Source organism: Lampetra fluviatilis, chromosome 25 (genome assembly GCF_964198595.1).
Source record: "Lampetra fluviatilis chromosome 25, kcLamFluv1.1, whole genome shotgun sequence".
NCBI classification, from domain to species: domain Eukaryota; kingdom Metazoa; phylum Chordata; class Hyperoartia; order Petromyzontiformes; family Petromyzontidae; genus Lampetra; species Lampetra fluviatilis.
In genome coordinates, this window is record NC_136299.1 from 8334273 (window position 1) to 8349573 (window position 15301).

The following is a 15301-nucleotide window of genomic DNA, read 5'->3' on the forward strand; positions in this document are numbered from 1 at the left end:
GGGTCTAATTCTCCACGGTCAACTGACGTTGGCTGTAATTGACCACGGTCGCTTACGTTGTGGCAAGCTTCGGGGCCACTTCCTGGAGTCGTGGAGTTCTTCCATTACTAGCACATTTCATAAAAGCGTGTTTTTAAAAATGTTTAAAAAAAATATTACTTATTTAACAGGAAGACTAGCGAGACTAGGCCCTGAAGCAATGCAAGGACTTTAAAAAGTGGTCAAGGGTCGGTAAACATTAACGAGGATTTGGAGCCAGATATTCTGAAACGGCTGCTTTGCGTGCCTTTTCTGGAGAATACTACGGGAAAAATGTGTACACTTTGTAGAGTGAATGTGTGAATGCTGCCGTGGTGTAATGGTTAGCACATCCAGGGTTCACCAGTTAAATCTCCTGGCGCGGAAGTTAAAGCAACAGGGCATGTTTCTTAAATTAAATCACGACGTTTCGGAGGCAACACAAGCTTCCGTCTTCAGGTGGAACCGTCACAGCAAAATTCTGCTGGGACGGTTTTTTACCTACGTGACTTTACCGAAAAAAACCAGAGTATGAATCCTTGCAGTCACGAAAACTTCAAATCTAGAATCATGTTTATTAAATTCCCAACCCCACCACATGTTTGCCTTTTGGCGTTCTCTGGTCTGACACTGGTGAGACTTGGCCATAAAGAAGGCTGCTGTCTCTGGTGTAGACCAATCAGTTTCAAAGACGATGGCAAATATTATCAGAGCATGTTTGTTTGCATATTCACCATAAGTACCTTGGGGTTCATGCAGACTTATTTCCTTGCAAAATGTTTCTATTTGGTGTTTGAGCATCTGAACACCTGTTTTATTGCCAGATAGGGTAAACACCTATTCTTATTTTTTCATACTTTGATACTGGCATAAAAGGCCCCATGTAGTAATATGTTTGGACACACTCAAAAGGTTGTGCGTCTTGAGGCGTCTCTTAAAGGATTGTAAAGATTCGTGAATGCCGATTAGCACGGCTGGCTACGTATGGTGCGAAAGAAGTTCAACATACATCACTGAAAATAAGTCACAGGCGCAAAAGCAAAACTTGGAAGCCCCGTTTATCCTCCTCAGCACCGTGGTGTGTGTGATTGGTCTGCAGGGACACAGCAGCTCACGGCATGAGCGAGTTCAACTCGTCGGACGAAGAGGTGGACCCTGCACAGAGCGAGCAGCCGCCTTTCCGCATTGACTGGTGCGCGTCTCCAGATTCAGCATTCATTCATCCACGAAAGGAGACAAACAAAATAATCGATTCTCCCCCAGTTATTGTGACACATTGTCGATAACTTGCCGTTTCTGAGCCAAACCTATTGAGCACGGTCATCGTTATAATACTGCGACAGTATTATACTTAACAGGCATTTTTTTGGGTTAGATCGCGTAAATATATAAATGTGGCGTTAAACCCACCACCACCTGACGCAGACAATTAGTAAGGTTTGTCCCCTAAACAGAACGTGCCAATTCGTTACTAGTACGGCACACCGGTGTGTTGGAGAGCAAAGCAACAACATTTGCAATCTGAGTACGACGTTTTGCCAGTAATTACAACCAGCTTCATCAGGCGACAGCCAGAGAAATCCTCCCGTTTTGTTCTTTAAATAGAGGGGTAGATTTGATGACATTCATATATTTACGCAATTTAATCCAAACACCTGTATTATGGATGATATTGGTTGCGAAATCCTACAAATATACTTAAATACGATGTACTTAAGCAGTCTCCCTCCACCTCCTTCTGTTCCTCTCTTAAAGCCGCACCTCTTCTCCATCACCAGTTCCCTTCATCCCTCTCCTCACCCCTCCACTCGGGTTCATCCCTTCCCCTGCCATTTCGTGACCTCCACCTTGCCCTCTAGTTACAGTCACCCATTTCCTCGGCCCATTGGCCATCTAAATCACTATATTTCTGTCCCGCTTTTAACCTATGTAAAGCTCCTTGAGTTAAGGCGCTCCACAAAATATAAAATAAAGATAAGATGTAAATTCATTGAAAGGTAAGATATTATTATACAACAACTCTTCTACTTATGAACATTCGACTTACGAACTTTGCGACATACAAACAAACCTGTCCAGTTGCCTGTTAGGACCGAGAGTCGTAAGTTCAACCACCGCACAATAGATAGCGGTGGTGGCATCTACTTCTGCTCGACGTGAAGAACCAGCGGCATCTACATGTGTAGAGAAGAGATATATGCCCGGTGCGCGCAGTTCAGCGGGTGCAACTGAGGACAAACAGGTGTGCGCGTTAGCACAATGAGCTTTGCACCGACAAACCGACAGTAATTAAGGGGAGAAGCGGGTGCAAATGGTCAAACAGGTGGAAACGTTGAGGCCGGAGGTTGGCGTCGGGGGTGATGATAAGGGATTAATGAGGACACCAGGCGCCGGGCAGGCGGCTTAAGGGGAAGCACGTGAGGACTCGGAATGAGCAGGGGGATGTAAGCGGGAGTGTGCGTGAGCGGAGTTGAGTGGCCCGGGAACCAAGAGTGAAGACATCTCGCGGCTCAAGCCGTCAACGAAGCCTCGACCCTCATGCCGTCGCCGGGCGGGTGTTGGCTGAACCCCCCGCCCGTGACAGACGGGTGAGCGGGTATGAGGCAACGTAGGCGAGGGCAGCAGTGGAGATGCAGAGTTCTAAAAGCTGCTGTGTGCAGAGTGGCTGAGTGCAAAGTCGCTGTGTGCGGAGTTGCTGTGTGCAAGGTCGCGGAGTGCAAAGTTGCTGTGTGCAAAGTCGCCGAGTGAGTTGCTATGTGCAGAGTCGCTGAGTGCAGGATAGGTGAGGTGCAGAATAGGCGAGAGCGAAGATAAGTGAAATATATGTGACAGTAAAGATGGATATATGAGTGCCTACAACTGGCGCGTGAACAGGAGTAATAAAGTGTAAGCAGGTGACTTGTTACCACGTGTCGGTGTGAGTAATTTTTGAAGACACGACACATGTATAGGGAATTGTACAAGGTTTAAAGCCATTCCCCGTGTTTAGTGTACATGCCGTACAACGTGTTTGGAATCGATAGGAGTAAAGTTGGACTTACGGAAAAATCGACTTACGAACAGACCTGGAACCTAATTCGCGGAGGAGTCCCTGTGTGTAACTACGTTGTGCTGATACTCTCAGCCCTGTGAGTCATCTGGCTAACCCCCACATGTGTGTCTGTGTTTGCGTGGCCGTGTTTTTTGTGATTGCCACCCCAGGCTTGACCTCTCCATAGTGGGCTATCCCATGCTGAGCTTGGGGATCAGCAGCCTGCCAGGTAAGCAGACTTCACAGCTGTCGGGTCCAGTGGCTGAGTGCCCATGTGACCACAGACACGTTGGCAGATAATCGAGTCAATTGTACATGAGGCATAAACATCATAATGAGGATTAAATATGAACATTTTTTGGTATACACCTATACACCCCATTGCCCCGGATAATCGAGTCAATGGTACATGAGGAGGCATAAACGTAATAATGAGGATTAAATATGACTTTCAGACATCAGCAATCTACACATAAACTCCAGTAGGCGCTGACATTGACGCTGAGCGTACTAAAATAAGAAACTTGGTTTACAGGTCATAAACACCCCACTCCAGTACCCAGTTAGTCTGGCTAAAATGCTTGCTTAGAAGTGGTAGGCATCGTACGATCGCAGGCCATATGACATTAAGCAGCGGGCTGTGTCCGACCCATGGGCTGGAGGTTAGACTGAACCCTGGAGTGGGTTCAATGGGCAGAGTGCTCCCAGAGCACTTTTCTGTTGACCACCCTGTCAGCCCAGAGCGCAGGAGCTAAACGGTGTGAGGAGCTAACTCATTGAGATATTTTAAACTTATCCATTTATAATGTCACAATCAACCGCTTGAAATTATAATAATGGATCTTTAGTGTGTTTCTGCGATAAGTGTGATGCAACTCATTACGTGGGCATTTTGGAACGCGCGTACAATATTTACGTTCGTGTTGACACGACTCGCCAGACACTTGTTATGCGCCGTGTCATTGTTGTGCACCTTGAGATGCAATTAGCGTTCATGAAATCCAGGTTGCTTTGTGTAAACTAGCAGATGATGTGCTGGCCGTCTGTACGTTTTTCGAGTAGATCCTTTTTCTGTACAGGTTGCAAATTCAAGGAGACATGGAGAAACTTGGACAAGGATCTTGGTGAGGTCGCTTTTTTTCTTTCGAAAAGACATTTCTCAGTTTGGGTGGTGCAGCGGTCAGTCCATATGACGATATCTATTGGCGTCATCTGGTCCAACACCATGTGAGACTAGGCTCTAAGGAAAGCTGTCTCGGGTGTGGACCAATCAACTTCAAGGACGGTGTATACATTATCAGAGTTACGTTTTTTGTTTGCATTATGACTGCAGGTATTGTGGTCTATGCAAACATGACTCCTTGTAAAAAAGGTGTCAATTTTGTTGCCAGATAAAAGGGTAAAAAACCAATTATGATATTTATTGAGCAACATTGGGCATTTCCTTGCCTTTTCTTTTTCGGGCACCATCACCCTATACATTCTCAGAAGTGTTTTAAGGAACAACCGGAGCCCGGGAGCGAGGGATTGATGGAGAGAGGGATAGCTGTTGGGGTGGTGATAAGAGGTCGCAAACGGGTTTTGATTCCTTACCCGTACCCGGCCGCACCAGGGTCACAAATGGGTACCCGGCCAGGTACGGGTTCCCGTTCCCTACCCGTACAATACCCGAAATGAGTGACAAACGGTTACTCACCAGTGACTCACGGCCTACCCGTACCCGGCCGCACCAGGGTCGCAAACGGGTATCGGGTAGGGTACGGGTATCGGGTACCCGATTGCGACCTCTAGTGGTGATGGAGGAGTGAAGGATGTGAAGAACGCTGGTTTATGTGTGGGCACCCTGTTTCGCATCCTCCTTTGCCCCCCCCCACCTTCCGTCGTCGCGGTCGTGCGGTCAGACGAGGTGCAGTCGCAGGGCGTGCAGGACGTGCTGGTGCTGTGCACGCCGGGCGAGCTGGTCCACTGCCGCGTGCCCGACCTGCTGGAGGCCTACGCCCGCCGCGGCCTGCGCGTGCATCACGAGCCGGTGCTCGACGGCGCGGTTCCCGACGTGGCGCAGTGCTGCGCCCTCCTGGACACGATGCACGGGTCCCTGGGCGCCGGCAGGAGAGTGCTCGTCCAGTACGTCTCGCGTACTCGATGATGCGTAGGTAACTTCGCAGCCAATGTTATGATTTTGTAAGAGGGCGCCACGGTGGCGAGATGTGAACTACCTCGCCCTGGTATGAGGAGGTCGTGGGTTAGATCCCAACGTTGACGCCTGCTGCTGTATATTTGGAGTTTACGTGCCTCTCCTCCCTGTGGTCGCGTGGATTTTCCTCCGGGTCCTCCGATTTTTCCCTCGACGTTTGGAAACGCGTATTTAGAGTATTTGGCTGCTATACATTTCCACATGATAAGCCACTTCGTTGAACTATCACTTTTTGGCCAGGTCGCTTTTGCAGAAGCGCTATATAGCTCAGTGGGCCTCACCTGGTAAAATAAAAATAGTTTAGTTTTAGTCCTTGGATTTGGGTTAGGCCGTGTAATGGTCTGGACATATCTGCTATTCAGACCACCGCCTGACACAGCCGTGCAAATTAATTGTAAACCATACAAGCGTGTAAAGCGCCAATTGTTATTGTTTCGGCTCGCCGGTGAGTTAAAGATCCATTATTATACAAACGACAATTATCACGAGAACAATTCTACATTTGGTTGCTGTTTTAATTTGGCACAGTTTTATCCCGATTGTTTGAGACGGACCAAGGGTCCTTCAAACTTACCCTTTTGCAAATTGGCCAAATTTATCAAAGGGTTGCTGAACACTTTGGAGACCAAAAGGAAAACACGGGCAAAATTATATTTCTGGCATCTGCGTTCTGGCGGCAAGAGTGAACACTTCTCCCCTCCAATACGGCGTCATTGTTACTTCATTATTACGTGCAGCGTCTGTGTTGCCCTGTGACTTGAAACATAAAGTCATCGTTGACAACGAAATACATCCGAGGACAAACACACGTTTTAAATATTAGTTGCAAAAGCCTACGTGTTAAACGCACGTTTGAAAGTGTAATAGAAGAACCGTGCATATGCAGGATTTGTTTTGTCCAACAACTCTTAAAATAGCTGGGCGATTCACTTAACAGGCCTGCTGAATAGTCATTTACTTATCTGTGAAAGCCTCATTGAGTCTCATGACTATTTTAACACAGAGAGCCTTGAATCGGGATGTTTGGCCAATTCCTATATAACTATTTACATGTGAATATCACGCGTGGCAGAATTGAATGTTTGCAATTCTCTGCAGTCACCAGATATTCTACATTTCCTTAAATGGCTACAAAGTACCAGATTCTTGATTGATGATTTTTTTTTTAAACACAGTTGCTGAGCACAGGACCCAATGATTCCAACGTTAAGCAGCCAGCAACAAGCGGCACTATGAAAGTTGTAACAGATAAGCTTTAACACGGTCGTAATGTGACCCACAATCTGCAATTCTGATTGGGCGTTGCCGTACAAACTGCCCACTCGGGGGAGCGGCGGTCGGATTTGTCCAGGATCTGGGCAAATCGTGATTCTGTTGGAATCGTAAATTCATTAATTCGTCACGCAAAGTCGGCAAAGGACCGTTGCGCCAAATGTGTGACCACTCGCGGCAGCATTCGCATGAACTGCTCTTGCTGCCATCCAGTACCGGCGTCTCGAGTGATTTGTTTGATCCACGGATCACAGCGGCTGGTGGAGGAAGGCGACCATGGGGAGGGCGGCGCTAGTCGTTTAAGGGTCACGCTCCACACTTCGAACGTCGCATGCCAACTGAAGTTAGCACAATTTTCCGCCGGAGTTTTTTGCGCGTCCACAAAGTGACAGCCGCCTCCTCGCTCTAACTGAGCTCTCGATCGCTAAGACACCGGTCCCAGATTCAAAAGTAAAATTTATGACAAAGTCGAACCGTCGAATGGGAAACGGTGCAACAATTGCTGCCCGTGACGATTGTTGGCAATCATTGCCCTAATTTTTCCCTCGGCGTTATCTTGGCCTTTAGCCAGGGACAGTCTGACCTTTCTATGTAATGCTTGCCCTGGGTGGTTGGGTGACTCACAAGGCTAATCTATATATATAAAAGGGAAATTTGTGAATATGTGTGTCTGTTCCAAATGTTTAGCATACTTCCCAACATGCAACAAACTTGAAATTTGGCACGTGGGTAGCTTCCAGACTGTACACAATGCAAAAAGTAAAAGAATTGACTTTCGTATTTTTGGGGGGGGGGCGCAAGTGAGCGGTGACGTCACATCTGAAATCATTTGCTAAAATTACTACTCTCAGATATGAGATGGAACTGGATTATCTTGAGCATTGGTGAGGGCCACAGTTAACAAAAAAGAAAAAGAATATGCAATGCACACCGTGTGATGTTTATTGTTTTGCCTCTTGCAGTTGCTACGGGGGCCTGGGTCGCTCCTGCCTATGTGAGTCCTGTGCACATTGCACATCGTTATTATATTCACGATCATTTCCATCTTCCTTTAGTTTACGTTTACCCCACTGGCGCCATTGGGGTCGTGTGGTAAAAACAATCTATTTGTATATTTCGCAGAGCAGTACAAACCACCGCGTTAGAGAACGACCCGTGGAAGTTGATATCACATAGCTACCTCTGATATCTCTTCTGATCCGCACACGGTAGGGGGGGCAGCACTTTTTCCATCGGTCCTGCCACATGAGAGCAATGTCCGTTGCACGACGGTCATTCCATCCAATATCCTAACCCCGGGGGGGGGGGGGTTAATCATTCACTGTTATCTTCATCGTCCAGTCAAAATCAATCCACTGTCAGATGAAGTCCTCCCCAAGCCGTTGTCGTCTCACTCGGTCCTGCGACCTAACAATCCACCGGGCACCCGCCCAGTAAATAATTTCATCCCTCCGTGTCCGCGGAGGATGTCTTTTCGAGAAGGTAATACATGAATCCCAATCGTACTGCGTCGTATCATCTGTCCGTCAGCCCAGCTGTCGGTCCGTGTATTTGCCTGCGTGCGTGTGTGCAGTGGCTGCCTGCTTCCTGCTGCGCATCTCCGAGTCACTCAGCCCCAAGGACGCGATAGCGGCGCTGCGTGAGTTGCGCGGGAGGGCGGCCATACAGACCGTGCAGGTAAGTCGCCCTCAGCGGACCGCCACGCTTAAAAGTACACGATAATTATCTATACTCAACACACAGCCTCACCGTGAAGGCTTTACTTGGTCACCGCTCCCCCCCCCTCCCACCACCCCCGCCGTGTCACCCGCTTTCTCCGCTGCAGCAGTACAACTTCCTGCACGATTTCCGAGAGCTCCTGGAGGCTCACGTCACAGCGAGGATGGAGCAGGCCGAGTCGAGGGCCGTGTCCCGTTAGGCCGGCCGCCGTGTCTCACTGGGGGCCGTTCACCCAGCAAGAGGGAGCCGGGGTGGGTGGATAGGAGGAGGAGGAGGAGGTGGGTGTAATGCTGGTGTAATGGGTTCAATCGAGGCGCACACTAGAACTTGGTGGCAACACGTTTTATTACCTAACATCACATTAACTCTTAACACTAACGGGATAACGACATAGGGTGGTAACCCACCGTTCCTATACTTAACTATATACACTTGGGGGCGATGGCTATTTACACTACTAAATCGGACCAGGACGGCCAACGCACTGCCTGGTCCCCGTGCGCGACGCCCGGAGACCGAAGACCACGACCACGAAGATTTCTTCCCAGCCAGGACCAATCCTGGCCTCCCAAGGGGCTCGACTTGTATCCCTGCGGCGTGGCCAGGCCCTGCCCTTGGCCACGCCCATTTCCCAGATCCTTCGTGAGGGTTCAGGACCCACATCACGTGTTCCTCTCACCCTCATCCTGATTACCACCTCATCCGGTCACGTGCCCCCTCGTGTTTACTCAGTCTCTCCCCTGGTATGCCCATCAGGTGCCAGGGAGAGGCTCCGCACATACAGGACCACTCACAATGTACTGTCGCTATATTATAGTGACATCATCAATGACACTACATCAGCACCATGGTGGCGAGATGTTAACTACCTCACCTAGTATGCAGGAGGTCGTGGGTTTGATCCCCTATCCTGACACCTGTATATTTGGTCGCATGGATTTTTCCCCGGGTCCTCCAGTTTTTCCCTCCACATTTCGAATCAACGTCACGCGTTTTGAGTTTGCTGCTGTAAATGTCAGCATCATCAGCCACTTGGTTGAGCTATCATTTGTGGCCAGGTCGTTTCTAAAAAAGAGCTACATAGCTTCAGTGGGCATTACCTGGTAAAATAAAAATCGTTTATCGTTCAGTTTATGGTGGATCTGGTGCTAATTTATATGGTGTTCCTTCTCCCACGTAATTACTAAAGTTTTCATGACAGTCCCAATTGTATTTATTCTTATCCCTCTGCCAATTTTTACGATCACAAGCAGCGAATTTATCATTTTCCCTCCGTGATTCTGAAAAGGGTTATAATTTGGGATCACCAATATATTTATTTTCTGACCCTACGTAAATCCCAAAAATGTTAATGATTGGGGATTTAAATATATGTTTTACAGGTACACTAATTCGTATTTGGGATTGCCAATTTTTTTTATTTGTGCCCTGCATCATGCCAAAAAATATGATTTCGGGGGGCTGTAAATAGATTTGTTTTGCCCTCTTAAAACAATTGTCATGATTCTGGTTCACAAATTTACTTATTTATTTGGCTCCTCCGTGATGATAAAATTGTGCTATGGGATCACCATTTGACATGTTATTTTACTCCTCAACGATTCCAAAAAAGTTGTCATGAATCAGGGTTGCACTTTTTTGTGTGTCTGTTCGTTCACGATTGAAAAATGTGTTACAATTCAGGATGGAGGATTTAATCACATTTGCTCTCTTGGCCGATTTTGCTACTCGCGTGATTCAGCGCTTGTAGTTTGTGAGTGCAGGAATCTGTTTCAAATGATTAATTGTTTACACGCTTCGTAGAATCCACAGTGGCGGCTCGTTTTCGACAAGCCAATCTCACACTGAAACGTAAAGAAAAGTGGAAATAATCGCTTCCCCGAACGCAGGAATGGAGGCGAGTGCTGAGTGCGTGCACGCCCCAAAAGGCCCAAAACGTCAAACGGCCAGCGACAAACGGCACGATCAAAAGTGTGCGCCTTGACATTTAAATGACACTTTCGTCCGTGCCTTGAACCCAAAAGTGGCTTTGTCGTTGCCACTTTAGCAGCAGCCTCGAACCACCAGAGCTGATGTGCGTCACTTTGCACTTAAGAAGGGAAATGACCCGGTTGGGCCCAATTTTACGAATGTCCCTTTCCGTACGATTCCTATCCAAACTACAGCAACGTTCCCCTATTGCCGGCGGCGGAGACAATCGGTCGGACCGATTGCCTTTGGACTTGGGGTTGTCGAAAAAGTCACGTGTTTGAGTTACCATTAACTGCGTGATAAAGACTGGTGAAAAAAAATCAAATGGTTACCGGATTTCCACACGTTTAAATGTTTGAGCGATGAAAGTGTTTTTTTTGCTTTAATAAGAAACCAAAGGAGCTGCCATGGCAGAGTAACAGTCAGCACACTGGACTGCAATCCAGAGGTCGCTGATTCGATTTCATCTGCGGCGCGGCAACTGAAAGACCCCCTCCTCCCCCCATCAACCGCGTACCCAGCAGTATAAATGGGCACAACCCCGGTTAGTTGATCGGCAGGTCGCCGCACGTGGTGGGGTTAAGCGTGGTTATTCCCACCACTTCCAGGATGTAGTGACCAGCGTGGGAGATATACCCCTTCAGCCAGCAGTGGCTTTGAGCAAGCAAATTGCAGGGCTGCACCTTTACCTTTTAACAGCAGTCGAAGTCAAAAACCGGTGGTGGATGCTGTAAACGTTTCGCGGTTAAACATAACATAGAGGTTATTTTTGGGTTAGATCGCGTAAAGAGAAATGTGTTGGTAAACCCGCCACCACCCGACACGGCCAACTAGTAAGGTTTGTCACGTAAACAGAACGTGCCAATCGGTTACCAGTTCAGCACACCGCTTGTGTGTTGGAGAGTAAACCCGCAACATTTACAAACCTTGCGTATTGACTGTGTCGGGTGGTGGTGGGTTTAACGACGCATTCATATCTTCGCGATCTAACCCAAAACAACCTTTGTTATGGGCAATATTGGTCGTGAAATCCCTACGTGTTAAACTTAGCGGTCACCGTTGAACAACCCTAGATTTGACCGTTCCATCAGCATGCCCCGTCTCGGCTCTGCCAGTTTGCCATCTCATGCCAGCTGAGTCGTTGTGATGCCCGCAAGCGTAGTTCAAACGTCCATTGGACCGAGGAGATCATTTGCGCGAGTGGAGAGCTTTGTTCCGCTCACCCGAGCGGCGTTCGCATCTGCAAACGCTGTCGCGTGAGAGTGCACGGATTTTTTGCCGAAGTGTATGGTCGATGGTGATCATGGGTGACAGAGGGCACACTCGAAGATGAATGCCTCTATATATTTATCCGCAGATGTAAAGTTTTACGTAATAATTTGCAGGCCCTGCACTGATGGCTCGTTACGGGTGTGCGTGCACTTGGTTGTATTTCAGCAGCTTGCTCTGTGAATGCGTTATCATAATTTAATTGTGTGTTTGGCAAAGGCATAAATGAGCGAGGGTTTAAAATTGTTGTCATGAATTCTGTGCCACTTTGAGGCATGCCATTGGGAAATTGACCACCACTGAATATGAATTAAACTACAATTATGCTGTGTCGATATTTAACTTGTTTGTAATTCTAATAAAAATATATAAATGAAAGGAGCATATTGGCAGTGGTGTACGAGCACAAATAAAATGAATTATCTTTTACTGTTTAACAAACGAGTGTCGTTTAGGCTATTTGGCATTCCTCAGTGGAAAGTAGAAAGATTGGCTGACTAACAATGTTAGCTTTGGTTTAACACGTAGGCTTTCGCGACCAACAGTATGGGGTTAGATAGCGTAAATAAAAATGTGTCGTTAAACCTGCCAACACCCGACACAGCCTGTTAGTAAGGTTTGTCACGTAAACAACGCGTGCCAATTCGTTACTAGTTCAGCACACCGCTTGTGTGTTGGAGAGTGAACCCACAACCTTTACAATTTGAGTGACGGTAATTACAACCAGCCTCATCAGTTGATTGGAGTATTTGGGCTGCTGTAAATTTCCACATGACAAGCCACTTCATTGAACTATCATTTGCAATAGCCAGGTAGCTGCCTAAAAAGAGCTTCATCGCTGGTAAATTAAAAAAGTGTATTGCTTAGTTTGTATCCCATGTAAAGATGACTGCTAGCCGACATCCTTAGTTTAGTAACACGTGAAGCCATACATAGCAGGGGTTACCAAAAAGATTTCCAAAATCTTAAACAAACACAAGATTCAGGTTCGATTCGACACAGTACACAAAATCCGTGATTTGATCCCATCTGTAAAGGATGTGATTCCTGATGTGCAATACCCGGGTGTCTACAAACTGAGTTCGCGAACACAAGGTAGATCTGAAACACGGTAGAACCAATACCTCTGCCGTTGCTGATCATTGTTTTAACGCAGTGGGCTCACACGAAATTGACTTTTCCAAGACGGAGGTACTCTGCAAAGCTACCGGCTATTATTGGAGATTTGTTCATGAAGCCATCCAGATATTTAAACACAGACACAACTTCAACCGAGAAAATGGGTACAAATTGGAAGGACGTTCATCTTGGTTCTTTCGGTAAAGTCACGTGGAAGGGAAGTAAAATAATAAAAACAAAACAATTCTCACGACGTTTCGGCCACAACGCAAGCAGCCGTCCTCCGGTGAAAACCAGGTCTGTCGAGGCGACAGCGTCTGGCAGACAGACCTGGTTTTCACCTGAGGACGGCTGCTTGCGTTGTGGCCGAAACTTCGTGAGAATTGTTTTTATTATGATTTATTTTAATTATCTTATTACTTCCCTTCCACTTGACTTTACCGAAAGAACCAAGAAGATGAATCCCTGCAGTCACGAAAGCTTTAAATCGAAATGGAAGGACGTTATTAACCAAGTAAAGTCTTAACTGACTGTGATGTTTCCATCCTACCTGCCTATGTCAGCTGTTATTTCCAACTCCTTGTGTGTCTCTCTCCAACTCTCTCCGTGCCTCTCGGATCTCTCCCCCAGTGACCCAAGTGCTCCTGCATGGTCCCACTTTCTGCCCCCCCCCCCTTCTCTGTCCCCCCTACCACCGAGGCCTCTATAACCTCGTGCCACGGCAGCTCTCTCGCCTACTTCAACACTATACACTACAATACACTACACTATACTACTATACACTACACTATACACTACACTATACTACTATACACTACACTATACACTACACTACACTATACACTACACCTATACACTAGACTACACACCTATACACTACACTACTATACACTACACTATACACTACACCTATACACTAGACTACACACCTATACACTACACTATACACTACGAACCTATACACTACACACCGATACACTGTACTATACACTACAATACTATACACTACACACCTATACACTACGAACCTATGCACTGCACTATACACTACGAACCTATACACTGCACTATACACTACACTACTATACACAACACACATATACACAACACACATATACACAACACACATATACACTACACACCTATACACTACACTATACACCAGAGGTGGGACAAAGTCATTGTTATGCAAGTCCAAGTCGAGTCGCAAGTCATCAAATTCATGACTCGAGTCTGACTCGAGTCCAAGTCACATGACTCGAGTCCACATCTCATAGGTGGGACAAAGTCATTGTTATGCAAGTCCAAGTCGAGTCGCAAGTCATCAAATTCATGACTCGAGTCTGACTCGAGTCCAAGTCACATGACTCGAGTCCACACCTCTGCTATACACCTATAGTCCTATACACCCCCCCCCTACCGCCGAGGCCTACACTATATAACCTCGTGCCATGGCAGCTCTCTCGCCTGCTTCAGCAGTGTTATCTTGCTGTGGTTGTCCCACCTGATGACGATTGCTTGTGTTGCGATCGAAACGTCGTGATCTATTAATTTTCTACCCACGTGACTTTACCGAAAGAACCCAAAGAGTATGGATTCCTGCAGTCACGAAAGCTTCAAATGAACACTTTACAAATCTTCAAATCTCGACTAAAAACGTGTCTTTAAAATGGCTTTCTCTCTCTCTTGTTATTTTCAAAACGTCTTTCTCACTTCTTTCCTTGGTTGGTGTCAAACTATTTCCGCCAATTGTTTAAGGACGTTTAAAACATTTACATTGTTATAAGTGAAAAGATGTGAAATGTTGTTCGCGTTATCCGAATTTCGGGATTGAGCACTTTTTATGGGGGGCACGCGTGTGCGTGCGTGGCTTTAGGTCGACTCGGCCTCAAACGAGTACCTAGTGAGATGTGTAAACATCGCCACTGGGGAGACAAAGGCGGCCGAGCGTGGTGCTGGCCACCCACCCCCTCGTGTGCCGTGCTGGTCCGCATTGGGGTTCGCTAACGCCGCTTGCCCTCAACGGTCTCTTAAGCCTATATGGGGGATCTTTGGATATTTTTAAGAAGCTTTAAACATATAAACCTCATAATCTCGCTTGAATTGTATCCCAATGTAACAAATGCTGCTCTAACCGCAAAAATCTCACTCTTCCCCCCCTGCCCTCCCACCGAATTCAAGCCACCAAGGAATAATTGCGAATTAATTCCGAGAAGGTGGTAACAGCCCCACATCCTTGGGAGTTCGGTGTCCGAGTGAGAGAGTGAACATCCTTGTCTGTGTCGTTCACGCGTTGTCTATGGGGCTGTCTTGTCTGTGTCGTTCACGCGTTGTCTATGGGGCTGTCTATGTCCGTGTGTGGGCCAGGCACCGCGTCGTGCTCGTGTCGGGCAGAACGACGCCACCCACCCCACCCACCCAGGGCCGCCCGGTCACAATTGATGTGGCTTAAAGATGGCACCGCGGGATTATTGCTACTCCCCAAGTAGCTTTTCTCTCACTCTCGCCATCCCTCCCCGCCGGACTGTTGACGTTTTCTGTCGGGTTCCCTCCCCGCGTGCATCTCTCCTCCCCCGCCTCCTGCTGCCATTCCCCTCCCGAGATGTCTCCCAGCATCTCTCTGTCTCTGCATCTCTTCCCTCCTCCGTATTTTTCTCCTGCCCTCCCCCCCACATCTCAACCGACCTCCACCCACGCCCGCCTTCCTT

At 47.4% G+C, this 15301-nt stretch overlaps 1 protein-coding gene across 1 annotated transcript; it reads left to right on the forward strand.

Moving 5' to 3' along the window:
• Positions 1 to 2556: 2556 nt before the first annotated feature.
• Positions 2557 to 8719, forward strand: CDKN3 (cyclin dependent kinase inhibitor 3). The gene is made up of 6 exons (XM_078867922.1): positions 2557 to 2606; positions 3220 to 3278; positions 4855 to 5173; positions 7478 to 7509; positions 8089 to 8192; positions 8341 to 8719. The coding sequence occupies exons 1-6, from the start codon at positions 2557 to 2559 to the stop codon at positions 8431 to 8433; spliced, it is 657 nt and encodes a 218-aa protein (XP_078724048.1). The 3' UTR covers positions 8434 to 8719.
• Positions 8720 to 15301: the final 6582 nt, after the last annotated feature.

Bases quoted from the DNA above. Each gene is read 5' to 3' on its own strand.
- CDKN3 (XM_078867922.1), top strand. From the start codon at position 2,557: ATGCCGTCGCCGGGCGGGTGTTGGCTGAACCCCCCGCCCGTGACAGAC. The intron at 2,607-3,219 runs GTGAGCGGGTAT...TTGCCACCCCAG, and splicing joins CCCCCGCCCGTGACAGACGG to GCTTGACCTCTCCATAGTGG. The intron at 8,193-8,340 runs GTAAGTCGCCCT...TCTCCGCTGCAG, and splicing joins CGGCCATACAGACCGTGCAG to CAGTACAACTTCCTGCACGA.